Genomic DNA, 26,198 nt, shown 5'->3' with positions numbered 1-26,198 from the left:
GGTGAAGGGTGATCAGACCCAGGTCGGCCTGTGCTTTCAGTTCCCCGTTACGTGAGTCTCCCTGTTACACAGCCTCCCCTGGTTGGGTCAGATAAGGTGAGGTAAGGGGCACAGAGCTGTGAGGCTGGCACCAAGGCAAAGTTCCCAAACATCACCTCCTTTTGTCTTCACCTCGTTGGATACTTTATAGGTTGATTTCATACATTAGGAAGTTGTAGCTGGTCTTCTGAGAGCTACTGTTTGTGACTAAAATAAAAAGAAATTTATGACCCCCACTGTCCCTTTCAGCAAGTCAGGCAACATCTATTAAGCACCTACTATTTTTTTTTTTATGTGAGGAGCCCAGGGAAGGAGCTACCATAGTGGAAGCCATGTTTTCTGCCGTTGGGGGAAGGGTAGGAAGTTAGTCATCATAAGCAGGACAGTGGTCCCAAGTGTTTAGAACATAGCCATGTGTTGGAACACTGACCATTGGTTCTCCAGTGTGCAGAGGTATGAGAAGTAATGGGCCCAAATATTGTATATTTGACTTGGAATATGTTTTTTAATCCCTGTGAAGTTGCCACTCAATAGTGAGTGATTGTAATGGCATATTACCACATTTCTTTAAAAATAAACTGGATCTCCTCACTCTTACTAGAGTTTTAGAAGTCTTTTTTTTTTTAAGTAACATCTAGGATTTGAGTTCCAATTGATGAGATTCTTTAGGGGCCCTGAATTGTAACTCAGATGCTAGGAGATATGAAAGTAGCTCCCCAAAGCTCAGTCTATGTCTAGATAACAAGCAGACCCAGGACTGATCACGCAGCTATTAGCCCACATACTGGTAAGTCATTGTGGTTCACATGGAAAGGAAATCGTCCCATCTTTCAGGATATTTGAAAGCATAAGAGATTTAATGGGGTGTAAGGGGGAATTTTTTTTTTCTTTGATTAACGTGTGATATAATAAATTATCTAGGTTTTAAAAGATTCAACCTGTAGTGTTCTATTTGAGAAGCTACATAATACGCATGGCTGGATTCTTAAATATCAAAAAGAGCAGCGAAAACTTGAGCGTTTATGACGGTGTTGTTTTTCATTTAGGATTCCTGGTGTATTTATCGAAAAAAACATAAAAGGGTAAGGTAATCCCGATACTATAGCATTCACCCTAAGCAATAATGCTATAGGCCCAGTGTGACAATCTTTAGAGGATGTCACCTGTGTTTTTAACATCATTTTGATACTATCAAAATACTGTTAGCTTACAAGCTAATACTGCCAAACATTGACTGAGTTGCTTTGCTGAGACGGAAGTGCACACCTTTTGCTCATGTGACTCACACCCAATGCTTCATTGTTCCCTCACAACTTTATTGATAGCATTGAGAGTGTGTGACACAGAAAGTCTACTTGTGATTCATGATATTAAGAAGTCAGTTCTGTACTGAGGGGATGGCTTTGTTGTTTTGCCTTGTAGAGACATTCCTTTCTTGGCCATTCATTTTTTGAGATATGACAATGTAAACTTTTGTATATATGTTCCTTTGGAGCTGTTCTCTCACTGATTCTAGACTATCATCAGAGAAAGAAAAAAAATACTGTTTTTTTGTTTTTTTTTTTACTTGTTCTAAGCTGGTAGTTTTCAGAATTATTTTTAAATTTAACTTAAACCATCATGAAAGAATTTGAAGTAACTTACGGTTTTTATTTTTACGGTTAGCAAAATTTGCTGACTATGGAACAGATTGTATCTGTGGAAGAAACTCAGATTAAAGACAAGAAATGCATTTTGCTAAGGATAAAAGGAGGGAAGCAGTTTGTCTTGCAGTGTGAGGTGAGTTCTTATTTCTTTTTTCTCAGGTGGAGGTTACAGCGGTTATATAAAAGTTCAGTAAAGACAGCTGCCTGGTTATATTTTCTTTCTCCCTGCTTTATCACTTACATATTTAGCAAGAAAGTCCAAATATACTAGGTTTTCAGCAAATTAACAGTGATTTTTTTCAAGAAGCAAATATATGAAAATGGCAGGAATAATTTGACTAGTAATTTGAAATAATTGATTACCCTTGTCTGGAAACTGTCCATTACTTTAGAGGGATTGGACTTTTGTGTGTTCCATAGCTTTTCAGAGCTTAACCTTTCAGCATATTTGAGGTGGGGGTTTGTATGTTTAAATAAATATAAGATACCAAAGTGACTTCTCCAAAGAGAAATGCCTTCTTTTTTTTCCCCAAAGTTGTATTGTAGTCTGATTTGCTTTTCCTACTGGTGTGTGTATGTGTGTTTTAGGAGACCACATGAAAGTGATAAACCAGTAGTACATACAAAAACATGTGTTTAATAACTTCATAACTACCTTGCACATGTGAAGGTTTTTTTAATTTGTCCAAACTCCTCCACACATATTATCTCAATAGTACTTGTTGTATCAGTGAAGATCTGTTACAGACGGAAGTCCTTGGGTGGTGCGAACGGTTTGCACTCATTTGCTAACCTAAAGGTTGGCAGCTCTAAACTACCCAGCAGTGCCATGAAAGAAAGGCCTGGTGATCTGCTTCCATAAAGATTACAGCCAGGATTCTGACAAGGATCACAGTAGAGGGTCCCAGACGGAGTGAGAGAAAAGTTGTAGAACAAAATTCCAATTCACAAAAACAGACCAGACTTAGGACTGGTCAGACAGAAACTGGACGAACCTCTGGGACTGGCAGGCCCGGACACATTGCTAATTCAGAACTGAAACCACTCCCAGAGCCCGCCTTTTAGGCAAAGACTGGACAGGCCTATAAAACAATTACACATATGAGGAACATGCTTCTTAGTTCAATCAAGTATACGAGATCAAATGGGCAACCCTACTAAACCCACTGCCGTTGAGTCGATTCCAACTCATAGTGACCCTATAGGACAGAGTAGAACTGCCCAGTAGAGTTCCCAAGGAGTGCCTGGCGAATTTGAACTGCCAGCCTCTTGGTTAGCAGCACTTAACTCCTACGCCACCAGGGCTTCCAGATGGGCAACATCTGCTCAAAAACAAAGACAAGAAGGCAAGAAGGGACAGGAAAACTAGATGAATGAACATAGGGACCCAGAGTGTAAAAGGAAAGGGGGAGAGTGCTGACAACATTGTGGGGATTGCAACCAATGTTACAAAACAACTTGTGTATAAATTTTTGAATGAATAATCTGTGCTGTAATCTTTCACCTAAATCACAGTAAAATTAAAAAAAAAAAAAATACAGCCAAGAAAACCCTATGGAGCAGTTCTACTCTCTAACACATGGGTCTCCCTGAGTTGAAATCGACACAACAACAGTAGGTTTTGTTGTTGTTTTGTTGTTGTTGCTAATGAGTAAAGATCCTTTATAGAGGGTTCATATTATTTTATATACTTTGGTCGTTGTAGAAATCAAAGATAGTGTCTAAATAGATGAAAGGCCGCGGTTCTCACAGTGGAGTTGTAGCAGAATCATCTGAGGGACTTTAATATGCTCCTCCCCTTCTCTCAGCAAGGAGACTGTGGGAGAAGTCTCAGCGTGACCCAGCGGTTAGTGATGCTGCTGCTGCCACTGCTGTTGGGTGCCATTGAGTTGATTCCAACTCAGCAGCCTCATATGACAGACTAGAACTGCCCACAAGGTTTTCTAGGTTGTAATCTTTTTTTTAATTCATTTTTGTTGTGCTTTAAGTGAAAGTTTACAAATCAACTCAGACTGTCATACAAAAACTTATAAACACCGTGCTATATACTCCTGATTGCTCTCCCCCTAATGAGACAGCACACTCCTTCCCTCCACTCTCTCTTTTTGTGTCCATTCAGCCAGCTTTTGATCCTCTCTACCCTCTCATCTCCCCTTCAGACAGGAGATGCCCATATAGCCTCATGTGTCTACTTGATCCAAGAAACTAATTCTTCACCAATGTCATTTTCTATCCTGTAGTCCAGTCCAATCCCTGTCTAAAGAGTTAGCTTTATAAATGGTTCCTGTCTTGGGCTAACAGATGGTCTGGGGACCATGACCTCCGGGGGTCATTCTAGTCTCAATCAGACCATTCAGTCTGGTCTTTTTATGAGAATTTGGGGTCTGCATCCTAGGCTGTAATCTTTATGGAAGTACATCGCCAGGTATTTTCTCACACGGAACTGCTAAATGGGTTCAAACTGCCAACCTTTCCATTAGCAGCCAAGCGCTTAACCATTGTACCGCTAGGACTTCTTCCATGGGGTGGAATAATAGGGCATGCTTTCAGTAGAACAGAAACCCTGGTGGCGTAGTGCTTAAGTGCTACAGCTGCTAACCAAGAGGTCAGCAGTTTGAATCCGCCAGGCGCTCCTTGGAAATTCTATCGGGCACTACTGCTCTGTCCTATAGGGTCGCTATGAGCCGGAATCGACTCTACAGCAGTGCGTTTCGTTTGGTTTTTGGTTTTCAGTAGAACTTGCCTTATGTTCCAAGAACATTTATACTTTTGAGAAGCACCCACAATTTGGGGGCAGAATGGACGAACCTGTCACCATTTCTACATTTGTGTTTCCACTCAGAGTGATCCAGAGTTTGTACAGTGGAAAAAGGAGTTGACCGAAACCTTTAAGGAAGCCCAGAGGTTACTGCGCCGAGCTCCAAAGTTCCTCAACAAGCCTCGATCCACTGTGGTGGAGCTCTCGAAGCCACCCCTGTGTCACAGAAACAGCAATGGCCTTTAACACCCAGGAATAAGGAGAGTCCCGAGAAGACTGTGCCATGAGGAAGCTCTAACCTGGGTGTTGCCAGAGCTTTCTGGAATAGTGTGAGGATTAGACATTTGGTTTACTTATCACTGGGGTTCTTCCGTGCCTGGGGAGACTCGAGATGCCGAGATGCTCCTAATAGGAGCCGTGACCACCTCAGGCCTGGGGTCGCCTTCCCACCCCGCCCGATGGCCTCCCGCGCCATCCTACCTGTCTGCACTCGAAAACTACTGAAGAAAGGAAGACTCTTTTTCTTTGCTACACACTTATTTTGGTATATACTGAACCTGGAACTTGAAATGATTCCTACTTATCACTTAAATTTTTATGTCTGATATCGTACATATCTTAGACTTTCCAAGATGGACTTAAAAAATGTTCAGTGTTGGCTAGTAGGCTGCCCTAGTGTTGCCACGGCTTATCTATAAACAGTCACTGCTGATCCTGTGTCTTTGCCCCAAACGACTGGGGAGTGGGAGAGCCACAGTACGTATGACTCTTTTGCGCACTTCAGACCTGGCTTCTTATTGCCCCAGGGTTAAAAGTTGAAGATATTTTCTGAAAATGTTGAGCTTGTGCCCTTCAAATGTGCACTGTACCCATGTGTGTCCTGCCTGCCCTGCTTCTGACAGATGTATTCCCAGGACCTCTCAGTTAGATGAGAACAAAGATACATGATCCCAAAGGCTATGGTATAAATTAATCATTTAAGGCGTTTAGCAGTAGATCATTGGGAGGGTTCACGGGGATTCTGAACGGGAGGTGGTAGGGTTTTAAGTGTCAGGGCAATGGCAGTTTTCATACTTTTCAAATCCAGATTGCTCAAGTATGCCAACAGCACCTTCATATGCCCTGGGGCAGATGGCTGCTTATGGGTATGTCTGTCTTTTGGGTTTCTACAAGAAGCACTTGTGTGACACAGGAATTCTGGTTCCTTCTGCCTGACCTCTCCGAAACACATCAATAATGGATATGAAAAAGAAGGAAAGGAGTTGCTCTGGTGTACATTTTTAGGATATTTTTAAATGAATTTTATTGCAAAAAGAATGCTGATGAATGAATGTGTCAAAATGGGTTAAAGTGTTTATGGTGTGTATCGACCTTTCTGTCGTCACTTGTCTGTCATCGGTGAGTAGTACTTTGCACTCGGTTGTTCCTTGAAGGGAGGAGCATTAATGGGAGCAAAAGGGCTTTCTGCCTGATCCCAGCGGGCCCCCACAGTTTGTTTTCCCCTTGGCTTCCGTGCCCTTTTCATGCCCCAAATATTGCTGTGTTATCAGAACCAGTGTTTTTCCCAGCCAAGTCCCCCATGTCATCAGACCAAAAACAATAATAATTTAAGAAGTCACATCCTGGTCCTATTCTCGGTGCCGTTTTATCGTGTGTCTCTAAGTTAACTGCTAACAACATAAATAACTGGAAATCACAATTATCTACATCCTGCCCTGGATATTTTTGGTGGTTCCAAATGTTTGGTTTTTATTCGTGTGTTATGTCCATGGGGAAAGTAGGTACTTTCTCATGAAATTCTATTTTGTGAGTTTAGAATATAATTTACTGAAAGGGTCTATTATTTCACAGAAGTAACTCTGGAGGAGAAATTCTGAAGTTCACTATCCATTTCAACTACCAGCTGGGGTTTAAATTAACATACATGTCCTGCTGTCTGCTATTTCCGGTGTAGGAGAAGGTGTGTACTTTTTACATGGGTTTCCCTCATTTAAAAGGGAAGGACTGTATTCGTATTCTGTAAAAACAACAGCAACAGCCAACAACAACAAAACAGGAAAAAGTAGTTGTTCTTTTTAAGGAGCAGGCGTCATCTTCTTAAAAAAAAAAAAAAAATTTTTTTTTTTTTATCATCATCTTCTTAGCCATCATTAATTATAGCTGTGACTGTTCTTGTTACTGTCTCCATCCCAGCTAACCCGTGCTCAGCATTTACAGTTGTATAGACATTGCAAGACCTCAGACCTCCACTGGACAGGGGAGAGGTCTCAGGTGGAGAAGGTGCCCTGACTCCATCACAGGCTGTGCTCAGCGTCTCATATCTCATACCTGTCAGCTGTGGCACGTCGGTGGCGTAACAGTTAAGCACTTGGCTGCTAACCGAAAGGTCAGTGGTTCATACTCACCCACCGCCTCCTTGGGAGAAAGACCTGGCAGCCTGCTTCTGTAAAGATTACATTACAGCCAAGACAGCCCTATGGGGCAGTTCTACTGTCACATGGGGTCACTTGGGGTCAAAAATGGACTCAAAGCACCCAACAGCAACAACAATCAGTAATGCCAGAGTGTCTAGAAGAATGAGTAAACTTGCCTAGAGTGAGCTGTCTTCCACAGTTGCCATAAAATTGAGCCAATCTGCATCTCCTCAAAAATATTGTTTTTACTGTGGAATAGAACATAAGGTTAATCTCTCTTTTAGGAAAGAAATATGAACTGGAACATATCCTGAAAGCCCTTTTGCCTCATATTTATTACAAGTAATCTCTTCCAGTTCCCCCATTACGCTTTGATTTATAGTGACATTGTTGAGAAACACATCTAGATGCAATTTATTAATAGTACTGTACATCATGAGCTTGGGATGAGCTACTTAGGGTGGCCGTGAGTTATGCTAGAGCCTTCCCTCTGGACTGGCGCCTGCGGCCTTCTGATGGGGCAAGTGTTTCTGCCTCAAGAACCCACGACACTGCTTAGGCCAGCACCTGGTGCCTCCCGGGCCAAAAAGAAGTCAGTTAGTGTAGAAGTCTTTGTATACTTAGCTGTCTTAGAAGTTTCTAAGAGTGTTACATAATTCCTAGATGCTTGATTCTCCCTACATTTGGACTGTTTACAAAGGACAAAATTCAGCACAAGTTTTCTCATTGTCTTAGCTTTATATGGTTGGGATATTTTAACATTGTCAATAAAGATAATTGAGATTTCTGTTATATCTATAAAATCATACTATAAGAAGTCTTCATTTCACAATTCAAAGGAATCAATAAAGCAAAACCTAAAAATAAAGGATTACTTTAAGCTGCTATAAAACATAATACGGAATAAATTAAAAACGTTTGTGGACCCAAGGTTATTCTTTTGAATCTCAAATATCCGCTTTTTTATCTCGTCATCTGGGCTCCTTGGTTTTCCTTTTTCATCTTTAAGTATGATTTTTCAGCAAAACGTCTAGAATGTTGCTGTTGTTTTCATCTTTAATGCAAAGTACTTGTGCCTCGGATTGGCGGTTCACTGACATTACATTTTCAAATTGTGATATAAAAATAGGGCCAAATATCGAGGCACGCTGATGGAAGGAGAAATTCTCCTCAAGAAAACTAGCAGCAAATACTTTCTAAGCAAGGTTTAGCTCTGATTTGTGGTTTGAGATATGCCATATGGACATTAGACACAATTATTTGAAGCCCCCGCTGGCCATTATCAAATATTGTTTACCAATTAGCAATAGAACTTAACTTGTTTTAAAACATCAAAGTGTGTGTGTGTATTTGTTTTTGATGATGATCTTTTTTTTTTTTTAGTTTGTAATTGGGCCAATTCCAGTTTTTGATGGAATTGATTTTCCTAAGAAATGTCTTGAAATTTTAATCTACCAGGAAGACAGTGCAATTTTCAAAGTTCCACCTCTTTCAGAAGATGTAAATCTGTAAAAGTACTTTGAAATATGCTGCTGTAAAATAAGATTTATTTCGTATGATTTAATCATACGTGATTCTTTTTTTCTCCATTATGTTCAGGGAAATGTTTCTGTGTCAATCAGAGATACTTGCCAAATGAGCCCTCCCACCCTGGGTGAGGCATTGACTTAGTTGCTTGTACCTAAGTACCTAGAGAAGATTTAGGCTTGGCTGGGAGGTGGTGAGCCGTGAGGGGTGGGTGAGGTGTGTGTCACAGAGAGAAGAATAGTAGTAGAAATGAGACAAAGAAGAAAGATGTTAATGTGCTGATCAAAATCAGCCCCTTATACCATAAACAGCCAATACAATGGCTGAGTTAAAGTCCCTCCCCCGCCATAACAGTGTTGTTGTTCGGTGCCATTGATTCCAATGCACAGGGACCCATTGTGAGAGAGTACAGCTGCCCCATACTGTTACCTAGGCTGTAATCTTTAAAGGAGCAGATCACCAGGTCTTTTCTCCCACAGAGTGGCTGGTGGATTTGAACTGCTGACCTTTCAGTTAGCAGGTGGGCATTTAACCACGGCACCACCAGGGCTCCTTTATAAGAGTGTAGTTGAATAATAATTCATTTTACTATTTGGTTACTTTCTGTTTGGCTGTGGAGCTGCTTAGACTTCTTAGGAGGCTTTTTGCTTTCAGTTAGGACTTTCTGCAGACCTCAAGTTGCTGCTGCCTGTCATCTGGGCGCCTCTCGGGTGAAAGCGCTGAGAGGCCCAGAGCAAAGGCGGCCTTGAGGGCCCCTGTCGGCTGACTGTGTGTGTGTTCGTTTCTGTCGGCGAGTTGTCCAGTGGGTCAGCTGCAGACATCATTATGACTACATTAAAGTTCTTCTAAAACCATCAGAATACCAAGCCTCAGCTTTACGCTTTGTGCCAGTCATGTATCTAGAAGTGAGCTTGAGGAAGTTAAATTAAAACAAAAAAATTTTTTTTCTAAAAATCCAGTATGATTTTCCCTCCCTTGGTAAGATTTACTTGAGTCTCGAACTAATTACTTAAAGTCATGTTACAATGAATTTTTTAACCAAGACCACATATTAGAAGATTTTTATTGTGAAAAAAACATATTTTTTAATTGTAGAATGAATGAAAGTTGAACTCTGATATGCTACTCGTGTGTTTGCTGAAGTCATAATGGATTTTAGATTTTATTTGTCCTCAGAGAACTAAGAGTCCTATTCTTCTATGACAAAATGAACAGGCTTGCCCTCCCAAAGGCCTGGGGGGGATACCAATGGCGGCCACTTTGCTGACTCGGGCTCACGTGCCTGACATTGATGGTTAAATGTAGCAACGCAAATTTTAAATTACCTTAAAAAAAAAATACAGAAAATGAGTTAATGGTATATGCATCGCATCAAACACATAGAGGAAAAAAATTTTTTGAACTGCATTTTAGAGTTAAATAACTCATTCATATAGTAAACTCTCCTATATCTAATGGTCTGAAAATAATATACTTGAAAAACATGCCTGAAAAGTGGCAGATATGTTCCCATTTTTGGTTCTGTCCTAAATACCAGATGTCTTTGATGGAAGGGAAGGGAATGGAGAAATATTTCCAACTGTGTATTCATGTCACAAAAGGACTTGAAATTTAATTTTTTGTTTCTTTGTTGATTATATTCTGTGATGTATATATTCTCTGTGATTTACAAACTAAACACTGGCCATTTTTAATTCTATTGTTAAATTGTATTTTTCTATGTTTTAACTATTTACAATAGAGTTGGCTTTTTCTGGGTGACAAAGATTGCTGAGCTACATATATATAGAAAACAAAAGTTCTATTTTAACACAAGAGCATTTTATATTATTTATTGAATCTATAAGTTTGTTTGCAACAGAAACATTCCAGATCATTTCTGCTCCTTTTTATTTGTATAGTTGGTTATTTAAAGAAATGGCAGTCCTTTCTGTTTTTCACAAAATAAGTGAAATGGTGGGTACAGCAATGTGGGCAGACGTCTCTTCTCACTGCCTGGGACGGTTTCACCCCCAGCGTATCTTCTGGTCTGCGCCACCTGGCAGATGCACTGTTTTTTTTTTTGGTAACATCTGACAGCAGATTTGCTGTGAAATGCTGATTTCATCTACCTCTTCAGAAGGCCTCCTGTGTGTTGACGAGTACCCACAATGCTTTCTTCTAGGCTGGTTCTATCGGAAAGACTTCAGTAAAACATTTTGGTGTGATTTCCTTGTGACATAGATTTGTTTCTAAAGCGATAGTGTTGTCTGGGTGCCCTGGTGAGCTGAGCAGGTAGATATCTCTTCTGTAGAGTTGTACTCCTGCAGGATTTGAGATAGGACTGTGAAGCATAACTTCTGACTCCTGTGCCAGAATCCTCACTGTTAGCTTTGCCACTGCCTCAAGACCCGATTATTGCGCCTGATTTATCAGCTACAAAGTGAAAGGACTCTCTTCTGCACTCTGTCGTGGGCTAGCCCTTCTTTGTAAAGGCGCAAGCTATGTTTGAAAGCATCGCCTTGAGGAGCATCACATTTCCGTGTGATTCTTTTCCTCTTGCTATTTCAAAATGACTTGGAAAATGGGGTCATAAAGGCAAGTCCTTCATGTGTAATTGGAAGAGAGTTTCAGTAAAACATTTTGGAATGAGTCCTTTTTGACGTAGGTTTGTTTTCAAGAGGTTATATTTGAAGGGTTAACGATTCATGTGAAATAGAAGATCTGTTGCTGAGGGGGAGGGTTCATCCTCTCTGCCGACATATTTCTTTGCCTATTTCCATAGTTGCATATCTATCAATATAGTGACATATTTGCTCTGTTCTTGGCCAAGTCTGATACCCTAAAAGAAATTCATTTTCTGTTGTATATTGCTATACAAAGTGAAGCCGGTGAACTAAATGTTGTAAATCTAGATATTGTACCTATCAAAATTATCGTTTGTTTCATCTCTCTTCGTATTTATTGTGTCAGTGAAGTTTTACACTCCTCAGTATATTGCTGATTTGCGCACGTTTGAAATCGTATCTACGTGGAGTTGCTGTTCCAGTCGACGCCATGACGTCAACCGCCCTACGGGAGGGGTGCTCCCTCGGTTAATATCACTACCTTTTTTATAGATATTTTGGAGCAGCCAGGCTGGGTTTCTGTGTTGGCCAATTGCATATATATATACATATATATATATATCATATATATATATATACACTTTTAAAAATCTAAATAAAAAGAATCTGTACAAAGATACTTCAGTGTGCTGTTTTCCCCCAATTAAAACCTGCATTTCTTTATCAAGCTGTTAATACATAGGAGATGACTCCTTTTAAAGAATTCTGACTTTGGGGGATGTTCTGGTTTGAAGTACCAAAACCAAAAACTGTCCCCTCAAAATATGTCTTGGAATCGTAACCCCTATACAGAACCTGTGGATGTAATCTGTTTGGGAATAGGGTTTTCTTGGTTACGTAAATGAGACCTACACCTAATAATAACTTCCGAGCTGTAAAAACAGCAGATTAGATTCAGGAGCAAGCACCAATGGAAGGGGGGATAGATGCCAAGGAACCCAGGAATGCAGGGCCTGTAGAAGCCGAGACAGGGATCTTACCCCAGAGCCAATAGGGAGCCTTCTCCTGGAGCCAGTGCCTGAATTCAGACTTCTAGCCTCCAGAACTGTGAGAAACTACATTTCTGTTTTTTAAAGGCACCCACTTGTGGTATTTCTGTTACAGCAGCACTGAGAAACTGAGACAAGAAATTTGCATAGAGACGATTTTACGAAGAGCAAAGGAATCGCCAACGAGCATTTCTGCTGTTTCCTTGGATTGCTGAAGTGCAGCCAGTTCCACAGCCTCAGGATTTTGGAGACTGAGGGCGCCAGCAGAAGATACATTGCAAGAAGAGAATCTGGAAAGCCTGGGCGATGAAGAAGTTCAGGTGGTCCATCTTGTCTACTGGGATGGGTACCCCTAACTCCCTGTCCTACTCTACGCAATGTGCTGAGGAGGTGCCATGACCCGAGACACTTTAATCCAGAAACCCAGGAGGTGGTTTCAGCCCACACTGCTGGGTCAGAACTGTCTGCTTACGGAACCGCAGACCAAGGCACCTCATGTGCAGCTACCACCCATCTGTCAGTGAAAACTTGTGTGTTGCTGTGATGCTGAACAGGTTTCAGCAGAGCTTCCAGACTAAAACTAGGAAGAAAGGCCTGGCAATCTACTTCCAAAACTCAATCAATGAAAACTCTATGGATCACAACGGTCCGATCTGCAACCTATTCCTGGAATGGTACAGGACCAGGCAGCGTACCATTCCATCATGCACGGCATTGCTATGAGTCAGGGACCAACTTGAAGGCAGCTAACAACAACAAACTAACTGAGAAATGAAGTTCTAAGACCAACTGCACCTTTACTACGTAGTCCCTGGAAGGTGGAGGGGACAAGGAGTCTCCTCCACGAGGGTCAAGACTGTCCAAAAAAGGCAGGACCAAAAATCATTGTGTCAGAACCACAAGTGCAAAGCTAAGCTTTGAATGACGAGCACACCCACACCCAGTTCAAGTTATGATTGGTGTAAAGCTATATTTTTCAAATACATTCCAGTTATTTAAAAAAAGAAAATTATCAAAACCATCAGTCCAAAAGAGAGATTGTATTTAACTTTCCTTCATTGAAAGACAAAGAGTGAAAGACAAACCATGAAACTGGGGGAAGATATTTGTAATGTGTATGACCAAAGGACTAGTATGTAACATATGAAGAGAGTAAAAAGTAAAACAGTCAAATAATCTAGTAGAAAAATGGACCAAAGGCATGAAAAGTAAATATACAGAAAAGGAAGCAAATGGCCCTGAAACATAAGAAAATACACAAGGTTATTAGTACCCAGTGAGCTGCCTTACTAGTTTCCATTTCATAACTTCCAGAAAGACAAAATTTTTAAAGTCTGATCATTTCAAGCCCTAGTGAGAATGTGGAGCAACTGATGTTCTCATACTGGGTGTGCACACTGCTACAACCCCTTTTGAAAACAATTTGGTATTTTCTAGAAAAGTTGAACATGTGCATTCCCTGTGGTCTGTGAATTCCACTCCTAGTTGTATATATGTGTACTCTTGGCACAAGTATGCCAAGATGTGTACGAGATACTCATTATAGCGTTGTTTGTAATAACAAAGTGTGAACAAACCGAATGTCCATCAAAAGTACAATGGATAAATAGAGTGCAGTGTATTTACACTGTGGAATACCGCATGGCTGTGCAAATGAATGAAGTATGGGTACCAACATCACAACATAACTTTGAATAAAAGAAGACCAAGTCAGAATAAGGTGTATATTATGATTTCATTTACACAAAGGTTAAATATAGGCAAACTAAGCAATATATCGTTTAGGGATACCTATAGATTATGGAGGAAACCCTGGTGGTGTGGTGGTTAAGTGCTACAGCTACTAACCAAAGTGTTGGCAGTTCGAATCCACCAGGTGCTCCTTGGAAACTCTATGGGGCAGTTCTACTCTGTCCTATAGGGTTGCTATGAGTCAGAATCGACTTGACACACTGGGTTTTATAGATTATGGAAGGAGTCTGCGTGGTGCAGTGGTTAAGCACGTGGCTGCTAATTGAAATGGCAGCAGTTCAACCCCACCGGCTGCTCCACAGAAGAAAGATGTGGCAGTCCGATTCCATAGATTATAGCCTTGGAAACCCTTCGGGGCAGTTCTACTCTGTCCTATAGAAAAAAAAAAAAAAAATAGGGTCGCTATGAATTGGAATTAACTTAATGGCAACGAGCTTGAATTCTGGTTTTATAGTGGATGGAGGCCCCTAACCCCTCCGAAAAAACCCACTGCCGTCGAGTCGATTCTGACTTATAACGACCCTATAGGACAGAGTAGAACTGCCTTACAGGGTTTCCAAGGAGAGCCTGGTGGATTCAAACTGCTGGCCTTTTGGTTAGCAACCATACCTCTTAACCACTACACCACCAGGGTGCTTTGTGCTGAACCACTAACCTAAAGGCTGATGGTCTGAACTCACCCAGTATGATGTAGAAGAAAGGCCTGGCAACCTGCTTCTGTAAAGATTATAGTTCAGAAAACCCTGTGGAGGACAGGTCTACTCTGTAACACATGGGGTCACCATGAGTCAGAATTGAAAGCATGGGGCTTGGTTGGCTGGTGTTTTTTTTAAGGCCACGAAGGCATTGGTAGTTCAGTAGTAGAACTCTCGCTTCCTATGCAAGAGACCCGAGTTCGATTCTCAGCCAGTGCACCTCAAACACAGCCACCACCTGTCTGTCGGTGGAGGCTTACATGTTGCTCTGATGCTGAACAGGTTTCAGTGGAGCTTCCAGACTGAGACAGACTAGGGAGAAAGACAGGGCAATCTAATTCCAAAAAATCAGCCAATGCAAACCTTATGGATTACAATGGTCCGATACGTTATGCATAGAGTTGGCATGAGTTGTGGGCTGATTTGACAGCAGCTAATTTTTTTTTTTAACAACAAGAACAATATAGATGGTAAACCTGAAAGAAACATGAATGATCAGCAAAATTAAAATACTGGTTACTTCTGGGGGTGAGAGAAGGGTTTTGGAGGCATTTGCACTCCTCCGTATTCTTTATAACCTATACAAAACTTTAGGGAACGCTGGTGGCAGAGTGGTTAAGTGCTATAGCTGCTAACCAAAGGGACAGCAGTTCGTATCTGCCAGGCGCTCCTTGGAAACTCTATGGGGCAGTTCTACTCTGTCCCATAGGGTCGCTATGAGTCGGAATTGACTCGACGGCACTGGGTTTGGTTTTTTTGGTTTTTATACATAACTTTGTGTGAGTGAAAGTCTGTATGCATTCATGTGTGTATGTGTGATGTATTTGACAACTTTTTTTTTTAACTGCACAAGAAGTCAAATATGTTATTTTGAAGATGTTTTACTAGGTTATTTTAAGGTCCTTTAAATAACCTTGGATCTAGAAGAACATTGGTGTGGAAAGATGTTCACAAAATGTTATTAAGTGAAAGAGGGCACAGGCCACATATATTCATTTTGGAAAATGTGTGTATGCCTTGAAAAAAAATCACAGTGAAACCTGTGAGAGCTGGAACTTGATGGGAATATGTTGCTTTTCCGGGTCTTGCAAGCTTTGCCTTTGACAGGGTGCAGCCTTACCGCTTTTCTATCACTCATTTTATGGGAAATATTTGAGTTTTCCTTCTCTGACAGGTTTCCGCCTTATGCAAGTTCCAGCTTTTGCAGGTTTTACTGTAATTTGTAACAGTGGTTGCTGGGGGTAAGTGAAGTCGGGAGTGATTCAAGTGATCATGAATGATTTATTTCCTTTTAGCTTGTCTACAACATATATGCATCACTAATGTAATATATTGGTGTATTCTTTATCTCCAGAAGCTTACTCAGTGGACTGGATCAGGCTCCCTGATGGCTAGGCTCAGACAAGATGAGGGCAGGCATGAGGAGAGGTAATGTTGGGGTGTTATCCACCAGGTCCCCCCCCTCAGTTGACCTTGCATCGGCTGCTCCCACAGCTGTTAGCCTGTCGGGCTTTGTGGTTAGTGGCCATTGAGTGGGCCCCATTAAGTCAGCCCCAACTCTTGGGGACCCCATGCACAATAGAGAGAAATACTGCCCAGTCCTGCACTATTCACATCATCATTTGAGGATTGGACTGTTGTGATCCATAGGGTTCTGATTGGCTGATTTTTGGAAGTAGATCTCCAGGCCTTTCTTCCTCCTCTGTCTTAGTCTGGAAGCTCCGCTGAAACCTGTTCAGCATCATGGCAACACACAAGCCTCCGCTGACGACAGGTGGTGGCTATACATGAGGTGCATTGGCCGGGAATCAAATCCAGGTCTCCTGCATGGAAAGTGAGACTTCTACCACTGAATCACTGCTGCCCTCTAGCCTGGCAGGCAGCCCTCTCTGTGTCAGTCCTTGCCACATTACTCCTTCCCCTTCTCCCTTCAGGCAGAGAGGTACCAAGGGCTCCCTGCTGCTGCTAGCTCCTCAGGTACTCCACTTTTCTTGTTGGTGTCCTTAAATGCCACCCATAATTGTAGGTAGCCTCTTTACTAAACTCTCCTCAAATTAACCAGTATGAGAGGATCCTCTGTTTTCTGCTGGTACCCCTAGACTAATGCACTCATCCTTCTCCCCAAATCCTGCCCTCCAAGAACACTTCTTTCTTTCCAATTGCCATCAAGTCAACTCTGACTCATGGTGACCCCATGTGTTACAGAGTAGAACTGTGCTCCTTAGGGTTTTCAGTGGTGGATTTTTCAGAAATAGATCACCAGGCCTTTCTTCCAAGGTGCCTCTGGCTGGACTCAAACGACCAACCTTTCAGTTAGCCACTAAGCATATTGACTGTTTGCTTCACCCAGGGACTCCCAATGAGAATAGTGTGGGCTTCATTGATGGTACTGGTGGAATATGACACAGTGGGGCTTCCCAAGGCCCCCCTTTCTCAGGGGGCTACTATGGGAACCACATAGAGCAGGGTTTCTCCACCTTGGCACTGTTGACATTTGGGGCTGGGTCATCCTTTGCAGTGAAGGGCTATCCTGTGCATTGTAGGATGTTTAGCAGCATCCCTGGTGTCTTAGGCTGGGTTCTCTAGAGAAGCAAAACCCGTAAAGTGTATGAATATAGGGAGAGAAAGATTTATATCAAGGAAACGGCTTGCTCAGTTGTACAGGCTGGAATGTCCCAAGTTCATGGATCAGGATAGAGACTTTTCTTGATTCACATAGCCTCAGGGGCTGGTGAACCCAGGGTCGGCAGGTTGGAGAGCAGGGCTCTTGCTCACAGGCTGTGAAGATCGACACATTCCAAGATTAGAAGGCAAGACTGCAAAGCTTCTCCTGATTCACATAGCTCCATGGGTTGGTGAACCCAAGATCGGCAGTTCGGAGGACAGGACTCCCACTCACAAGCTGTGAAGATCTACAAATCCCAAGATGGACAGATAAGCTGATAGCTCAAGTCCCAAGAGTCAGATACGAACAGGAGGCAGCCTCAGGATCCAGAGCAAACAAAAAGCCAGAATGTTTGCTTATATTCTGATGCAGGCCACACCCCCCAAGGAAACTCCCCTTCAGCTGATTGGCTACTCACAGCAGATTCCATCATTGGAGTGATCACATATAAGCACTGGGAATCATGGGCCAGCCAACTTGACACACAATCTTAACCATCACACCTGGCCTCTCCTCACTAGATATCAGTAGCACCCCAGCAGTAGTTGTGACGACCAAAAATGCCTTCAGACATAGCCAAATGTCCCTTGGAGAGCAAGAGCATCCTGGTTAGAACCACTGGTGTCGATGATGGAAGATTCTCAGCACTGAGGCAGGGACTCCACAAAGGTTGAGGACCTTCCTGCAGGTCCCAAAGGCAAACAGCTTGAAGGAACTGAATGCCCGCTCCATGTTGTTCACCCACCTGCTGGGGAAGGTTTTGCTCTGGGTTGCGGAGTGTGCAGAAATGCTCACACTTTAGAACACTCAGATCCCTTTGTCTACAGAGAGAAGTTGCCTTCATCCCCCAAGAGGGTGTGGTGAAGTTTAAACTCTGCTCAGGATAAGGACGGGACCATTTTTACATCCATGAAAACGAACCATTTACAATGCAAGAAGATGCCAAATACCATGTATATAATTCTTGCTGTGGAAAGTTTCCCCATTATTTTGATTTATCTTCTTTCTGAACCAAGACATCAAATTTGTGAGGTGTTTGCATGTGGCCATTACCGTCATTGGCTGTGAAACATTGGACATTCATAGATAATTGATATAAAAGAATCGCCATGCCCACGGACTAAGAGTGATGCTTAAAAGCAAAAGACAAATAATCATTGTTTGTTGTATAGTGCCTTTTTGTAACCCTGTACAATTGCATCACTGGTGGGGATAAAAAAAAAAAAAAATGAATATTCTGGTTTATTTCCTAGACTGTTATTAAAAAAAAAAAAATTGTGTAAGGCGGCATATAAATGTACTAAGTATCACACTGTGTATAAAGATATCAATGTTTGTCCTGTATAAGAATTACTAAATTACAAATGCAATTTCATTTAAACTTCTAGGTTAAGTTTGAGCCTGAAATTTTAATGGCGCGCAATACTGAGTGTGCCTCATTATCTTGCAACTGTAAACATTGGAATGTACATGTCAATAAAACCACTGTACATTTTTATACAGTGATAAAGCCTAAAAAAAAAGGTTGAGGGCTTGTCTTCCTCTCATGCCATTGCCAGGGCCCTAGCTCCTCAGAGGCCTGTAAAGCACAAGGGATACCATGTGGTTAGGAAAAAAAAAACCTGTTGCTGTCAAGTTGATTCCAACTCATGGTGACCCCATGTGTGTCAGAATAGAACTGCTCCATAGAGTTTTCTTAGCTGTGACCTTTACAGAAGGAGATTGCCAGGCCTTTCTTCCTTGGTGCCACTGGGCGGGTTTGAACCACCAACATTTAGGCTAATAGTCAAGCACAAAACTGGGCCACCTGGGGACATTCAACGACTGAACAACCAAATGGCCTTGATGTGTCCTCCTGGCTCCTTCCCCACTGCAGGGAAGCAAAGTCTGGTGAGCTTTCCCCTCAAGCATGCCCGCTTCTCTGAGCCCTTTAATTGCTCTGCTGCCATCTACCACAGGAATTATGGCATCTCAAAGGAGCCCTCGTGGTGCAGTGACTAGCACTGGGGATAAGGAGAAAAATGCTCAGCTGGGTAACAAAAGCGTGTTGAAAAGAGGTACCTTAAACCACAGCATGCTCAAAACCATCCTAGGTTGTCCTGAGTGGTGAAAACCAACCCATCCCAGGTGCCACAGAATGAAGCAAAGACACATTGGGCTCCCTTGGGGTGGATACTTAGAGTCAACAAAATCATCCCTGCAGGGTATGGAAGGTATAGTGGATTGCCTCCATGAACAACTGCCTCCTTTGCTGTGAAACCAGAAGAACTCGATGGTACCTGGCTACCATTACTGAACGTTTTGATCAAAGATTCTAAAGCAGAATCCTAATCAAAAAGGGGAAATGTGGAACAGAATTTCAATTCTAACAGAGTCCAGAGTTTCTGGAGCCATTGAGGCTAGACGAACCCCCAAAACTACTGCCCTGAGATAATCATTAACCCTGAAAAAAACAAAAATACCCCCCGAAGTGTTCTTTAAACCAAACCAAAGCTTAACTACTAGAGAATGCCTGCTTCAAGCATTGTGCTCTTTTAAAGAACTTACTGTACGGAATCAAAAAATTTTTTTCATTGTACTTTAGATGAAGGTTTACAGAACTAACTAGCTTCTCATTAAATAATTAGTACACATAATGTTTTGTGACATTAGCTATCAACCCCACACATGTCAACACTTTCCCTTCTCGACCTTGGGTTCCCTGTTACCAGCTTTCCTGTCCCCTCCTACCTTCTCGTCCTTGCCCCTGGGCTGGTGTGCCCCTTTAGTCTCATTTTGTTTTACGGGCCTGTGTAATCTTTGGCTGAAGGATGAACCTCAGGAGTGACTTCATTACTGAGCTAGAAGAGTGTCTGGGGGGCCATATTCTCGGGGTTTCTCCAGTCTCTGTCAGGCCAGTGAAGTCTGGTCTTTTTTTATGAGTTAGAATTTTTTTCTACATTTTTCTCCAGCTTCGTCCAGGACCCTCTATTGTGATCTCTGTCAGAGCAGTCAGTGGTGGTAGCCGGGCACCATCTAGTCGTGGTGGGCTGAGTCTGGTGAAAGCTGTGGTAGTTGTGGTCCATTAGTCCTTTGGACTAATCTTTCCCTTGCGTCTTTGGTTTTCTTCATTCTCCCTTGCTCCCTAAGGGGTGAGACCAGTGGAGTATCTCAGGTGACCGCTCACAAGCTTTTAAGACACCAGATGCTACTCACCAAAGTAGAATGTAGAACATTTTCTTCATAAAATACGCTTTGCCAGTTGAGCTGGATGTTCCCTGATACCATGGTATGGGATCAGATTATTGACAGCAGCTAGAAAGGCTAGACAGGCAGCTTAAAGGAAAGTGAGTTTTGTCAGTAGGGCCGGAACAACTTGGAAAAGGAGGGTGAGAATGGCTGCACAAACTGGAAGAATGTAATCAATGTTGCTGTGCTATACATGTAGCTATTGTTGAATTGGCATAGGTTTCTGTATATTTTCAACAACAAAAAATCATTTCTGCAGGTTCCGACTCAGAGAGTGCCCAACCCTGGGCCCAGAGAATCATTCCTAAGCAGGGATGGATTACCCAATAAGCAAAGTACACGTGGGTTCACTTGTGCACAGATGTGGTGAGACACACGAGAAATTGTGCACTACAAATTAGTAAGTAAACACAACTAAACCCGTACCTACCTAGCTTACTGCTTAATCTGCCCTTGCCTAAGTGTCCAGCCCACCCTTTAGGACCCACAGCCATGCAGAGAGTGAAGACCAATAAAGCACCAGGAGCTCCTTTTCAGGACCTGGTACTAGGTGGATTCATGTTTCAACTTCAAACATTTTAGCAGAATATGGAGAACACCACTCACGGGGGGACTTGTTTTCAACCTCTTCCTGAGGGGCAGAGAAAAATGTCCAATGCCACCTTCCGCTGGAGCCCCCAGGGAACACGCCTCACTCTCATGTTTATTGCATAGACAACCATTTCCAAAGCAGGCTCCAATTAATTTTTCCATGAGCTTCCAATTGAATGCTAATTCTCAAGACCCAGAAGGAAATAAGTACTTCAGTAAATCACCTTCCTGTTAGCCCTGGGGGAAGAAGAATAACAACATGTAGTCATTGTTGACAGGATTCTTACAAGCGGCAGCTGTGTTGTTGTTTGAGTGATTGTGGATTTGGGATTTGAGTCCTGACTCCACTTTCACTAACGGTGTGGACCTGCACAATTTACTTAATCCTTTTTTAAAGCACAATAAAACATATATAACATAATATTTGCCACCTGAACCATTCCTAAGCGTATATAATTCAGTGGCATTAATTACCCTCGCCATGTTGGACGACTATCGCCTCTATTTCAAAAGTTTTTCATCACCCCAAACAGAAAGTCCGTATCTATTAAGCCATAACTCCCCTTTACTGCACTCCTTGTCCCTGGCAACCTCTAATCTTCTTTCTGTCTCTATGAAATTGCCTACTCTAGATCTTTCACATAAATAAACCCACTGCTGTCGAGTCAATTCCAACTTCATAGCGACCTTATAGGACAGAATAGAACTGTCCTATAGAGTTTCCAAGGAGCGCCTGGTGGATTCGAACTGCTGACCTATCGGTCAGCAGCCATAATTCTTAACCACTACACCACCAGGGTTTCCTTCATATAAATGGAATCATAAAATGTTTGTCCTTTTGTGTCCGGCTTATTTTCACTCAGCATCATGTTTTCAAGTAAGGCATTGGAGTTCAGTGGTAGAATTCTCATCTTCCATGAGGGAAGCCTGGATTTGATTTCCAGTCAACGTATCTCATGCGAAGCTACACCCATCTGTTAGTGGAGGCTTGCATGTTGCTATGATGCTGAAAGGGGTTTCAACGGGGCTTCCAGACTAAGATGGACTAGGAAGAAAGGCCTGGAAATAAGCTTCTGAAAATCAGCCAGTGAAAACCCTCTGGATCACAAAGGTCTGATCCAGAACGGATCATGGGAATGGTACAGGACCAGGAAGCATTTTATTTTGTTGTTCACAGTGTTGACATGAGTCAGGGCCAACTCGATGGCAGATAACGGCAATGTTTTTGAGGTTCATTTAAGGTTCATTCATGTCATAGCATGCATTAGAACATCATTCTTTTTTATTTCTGAATAACATCCCATTGTACCATTGTACATATACACCACATTTTGTTTACCCATCATGTGCTGATGGATACTTGGGTTATTTCCTACTTAATTGTCAAGTTTCTGCTTTTCTCCTTCCGGTGGATGAAGCATTTTTGACAGGATCTGCCTCAGTGCAGTATTTAAGATTGTGTTTCCTGGAGCCAGTACTGCCCGGGTTCCAATCCTGACTATACTGCCTTGGGCAAGTTCCTTAACGCCCCTTGCTTCAGTTTCCCTATCTGTTAGATGTCGGTGGGGAAAATTCTACCTCACTGGGTTTTTGTCAATATTAAAATACCCAAACCAAACTCGTTGCCGTCAAGTTGATTTCGATTCATAGCGACCCTATAGGACAGGGTAGAACTGTCCCATAGGGTTTTCAAGGAGCAGCTGGTGGGTTCAAACTGCCGACCTTTAGGTTAGCAGCTATAGCTCTTCACCACTGAGCCACCAGGGCTCCTTGTCAATATTAAATGTGTTAATTAAGCACTCAGGATGGTGTCTAGGCATTAGTCATGTTTATATGCCTTGAGTATTTCATAACAGACACCAGCATTAGTCCAAGGAGCCCTGGTGGTGCAATGGTTAAGCACTCAGCTGCTAACGTGAACCCACCTAGCGGTTTCTTGAAAGAAAAGACCCAGTGATCTGCTCCCATAAAGATTCCAGCCTAGGAAATCCTATGGGGCCGTTCTACTCTGTCCTATAGGGTCACCATGAGTCAGAAATGACTGGACGGCACACAACGACAGCATTAATCCAAGGTATTTCCTTCCCATAGGGCCAGGATCTCTGCAAGGGTCTGGCCAGCTCTTTTCCCTGCCCACCCAATTCCTGGGCCTCCAGTTATCTCCACGGGATAGAGGCGGGGAATGTGGGTGTTCGGCCTGCCCAGGACAGGGCTGACGGGCGAGAATGTGCTTGCGTCGAGAGCTGTCCCCTCCCCTGCTCCATGCCACCAAATATGTCCATGCTCTCAGCTGCCTGGTCAACGGCCACCCCGGGCTGTCATCTCCTGGCCAGACCTGGGGCTCACCAGCTAATTATAGAAATGACTTGTCGACTCAGCTGCCGCTATCACATTGGCGCAGAGCTTGGGGAGGAGCACTTGGGGAAGGGGATGTGTGTGAGCGTGTGTGGAGGGTACTTCTGACAGTCCTCCTTTGGCCCTACTTTCTCAGCTTGGTGGGGTCTGTGTGGCGGCTCACTGGGGAGACCTCCTGGGCAGTAGCAGCTCCTGTGACCCGTGGCCTCTTGTGGAGAAGGTACTGTCGAGCTGGGGTTAAACAACGGGTACCTTGCGAGCTGACAGGCCAGTTTTAATTTTCTGGAATGTGCTTTTAGGGGCTAATGGTGACAGAACTCTTGGTCTATTTTAGGCCTTTCTAGTATTGAGGGCCCTTTTTCTCCCACACGTTTCTCACTTAGAAATCAAAGAGTATTATTCGGTGGAAAGGTTTTAGAACAAAACGCCGGGGCAAGGGGACACTTTCCAGGATCACCCTCGTTAAGGCCCAGCTGTGCTGGAGTCATTTTAGAAAAGAGGTTTAGTCAGGAAATCACCACGGTGAAATCTTAGTTGGCCAACTTCACGGTTTGGATTTTTCCTCAATGACCAGTGATTTCTGCTCTAACTGGTTTTTAGTTTATGGTTCCGGAGCCAAATTCTTCCCCTTCCTTGTTTCCAACCCTTTTGAGGATCAGCCAAGGCTTTTTTTATTTTAATGGCTTTTGTTTTCCAAATACAGCAAGTGTGTGTATGTGGTGGGGGAAGGGCAGTGGTGATTCATGGCCCAGGGTTTCGATTTCATGCGGAGCTCCCTGGAGCCTCTGTTCAAGAGGTGGGTGTTTTCTCTGGCACACCCCTTACCAGGCATTTCTTTGAATGAAGAAGGTCTGCAGGTCTCAGTGGCAGGAACGGTGGTGGGGGATGGGCACTATGCTTTAACATGGGACCTTCCTCCCAGGAGTCACTAAGACCTCACCTGTTGCAGGTCTCAGGGCCACTGCCTCTGTGCCACTTTCCTATAGAGGTGGCCAAGAGGGAAAAGTCCCAGACGGCCCGAAGCTGCCCAGGCTGGCCTTACCCCACTTGCACAGGGGGCTGGGGTATGGTCTTGCATGGCCTGGAAAACTTGCTATGACTTACACTTGGAGGTCTTCCAAAAAGGGGCCTGCTCTGCTGAGACCGAGCACCAATTCATGGAGGCCTGTGTGTTCCCCTCGGGCTCCTAGTGTTGAATAAGATGGGGGTTCCCTGGGGGTATTGTCGTTGCCTCTGACCCAAGGTCCATTCCCCCCAACCTGGGTAGTACTGTCAGGCTGGGCTGCGGGGAGCAGAGGAGAGACCGGCCTTGGTGATCTTAGGCTATGGATGGGTTCTAGATAATAGTAGCTGAGAGAGGAGGAGGAGGCAGTGAAGGAGGAGAAGAAGAGAAGGCGTCTCCTGGTTTTCTGAGTTTTGAGCGCCTGCACATCACCAAATGAATAGATATTTGGACCACCCGCATGCAGGCCTGGTCACCTTGAGTAGCCTGGTTTGGACTCTGCTGACTCTGTGACCTCAGACATGTCCCTTCCCCATTTGAGCTTTGGTTTCCACTTCCAAAACCCATAGGGGTTGGGAGAGACCATTTCTGAGGTCTCTTTCAGGATTCAAGACCCAGGACAGGTTTCTCCAAGTGTGGACCCACAGCAGCCTATGTCAGCCTCACCTTGGGGAGGGGATGGGAGTGGGGAGCACGAGCTTTTGAAATGCACATTCTTCCCAGGCCTTATCCAGCCCTACTGAACAGTCAAGGGAAGGGGCCCAGAGATCTGCAGATTTAACACCAAAGGTGGAGGCCCACTGACCCATGGTTTCTGTCTAAACGCTTTTCCTCTGGTTTGAGCTAACAAAACACTGAGGCCCACTGCTTAGCGCCCGTCTTGTTTAAAAAAAAAACGAAAAAATCCACTGCCATCAAGTCGATTCCGACTCATATCAACCCTATAGGACAGAGTAGAACTGCCCCATAGGGTTTCTAAGGCTGTAACCTTTATGGAAGCAGACTGCTAGATCTTTCTTTCACAGAGCGGCTGATGGTTCAAACCACCGACCTTTTCAGTTATCAGCTGAGCACTTAACCACTGTACCACAGGGCTCTTTAGCAGTTTATTAGGGTCTGATTATTGCAAAGATTTTATAAGGCCGGTGTTCACCCATGGGAGAGATCAGGCACTTCTGGTGGCATTTTGAGATGAGGACAGAGAGCCTCCAAGCTGAAGAGAACCTCCTTGTAGTGTCAGGAGAACAGGATGCTGGCCATGCCTCCACAACGCCACAATGGGACGGTCCTTCATCTAGGCCCCAGCTTACCTAGTCCTTGGTGGATAGAAACAACCGTGGAATGGGCAGTGTTAAGCAGGTGGTTAATTGCTGTGGTATATGGCGTACCCTTAATTTTTCAAATATTGCTGTTAGTTGCTGTCCAGTCAGCTCTGACTCATGGCAATCTGTGTACAACAGAATGAAACATTGTCAGGTCGTGCGCCATCTTCACGATCATTGGTATGCTCGAGTCCACTGTTGCAGCCACTGTGTATTTTGAATGTCTTCCATCCTTCCAGCGCTATATCGGTCAATATTCTGTTGTGACCCACAAGGCTTTAGTAGGTTAATTTTCAGAAGTAGATGGACAAGTCTTTCTTCCTAGTCTGTCTTAGTCTAGAAGCTCCACTGAAACCTGTGCACCATCAGTGACCCTGCTGGTATTTGAAATACCAGTGGCATAGCTTCCAGCATCACAGTAACATCCGAGCCACCATAGTACCACAAACTGACAGAAGGGTAGTAGTAATTTTTAATTGACATGGAAATGAGACTATTTGAAAAATGGAGGAGGTGGGCTTGAGATAAGTGGAGGGCCCCCAAAGTACTGCCAAGTCCACCTCGGCTGTTCACGCTTGGTCACAGAGCTAAGGCACAGAGAGGGGACG

General features: G+C 43.3%; 2 protein-coding genes and 1 non-coding gene across 9 annotated transcripts in view; all 3 read left to right on the top strand.

The window, feature by feature from the left end:
- GRK3 (G protein-coupled receptor kinase 3) overlaps positions 1-13,689 on the top strand; it is a 154,768-nt gene extending 141,079 nt beyond the window's left edge. For all 7 annotated transcript variants that reach the window (XM_049867062.1, XM_049867065.1, XM_049867063.1 and 4 more), the window contains 2 exons: positions 1,705-1,818; positions 4,528-13,689. In XM_049867062.1, the coding sequence (XP_049723019.1) occupies positions 1,705-1,818; positions 4,528-4,689 (276 nt within the window). In that variant the 3' untranslated portion in view covers positions 4,690-13,689. The remainder of the gene's footprint in view (positions 1-1,704; positions 1,819-4,527) is intronic.
- Positions 13,690-14,574: 885 nt separating this feature from the next.
- TRNAR-CCU (transfer RNA arginine (anticodon CCU)) lies at positions 14,575-14,645 on the top strand. Its single transcript has one exon. It is a non-coding gene; the product is annotated as a tRNA-Arg (tRNA).
- Positions 14,646-23,092: 8,447 nt separating this feature from the next.
- MYO18B (myosin XVIIIB) overlaps positions 23,093-26,198 on the top strand; it is a 327,968-nt gene continuing 324,862 nt past the window's right edge. Inside the window, exons 1-2 of the mRNA XM_049865475.1 lie at positions 23,093-23,137; positions 23,363-23,485. Coding sequence (XP_049721432.1) covers positions 23,093-23,137; positions 23,363-23,485 — 168 coding nt within the window. The remainder of the gene's footprint in view (positions 23,138-23,362; positions 23,486-26,198) is intronic.

This window comes from Elephas maximus, chromosome 22 (genome assembly GCF_024166365.1).
Source record: "Elephas maximus indicus isolate mEleMax1 chromosome 22, mEleMax1 primary haplotype, whole genome shotgun sequence".
Classification (NCBI taxonomy): Eukaryota; Metazoa; Chordata; class Mammalia; order Proboscidea; family Elephantidae; genus Elephas; species Elephas maximus.
This window is presented reverse-complemented; position numbering and strand designations above follow the sequence as displayed.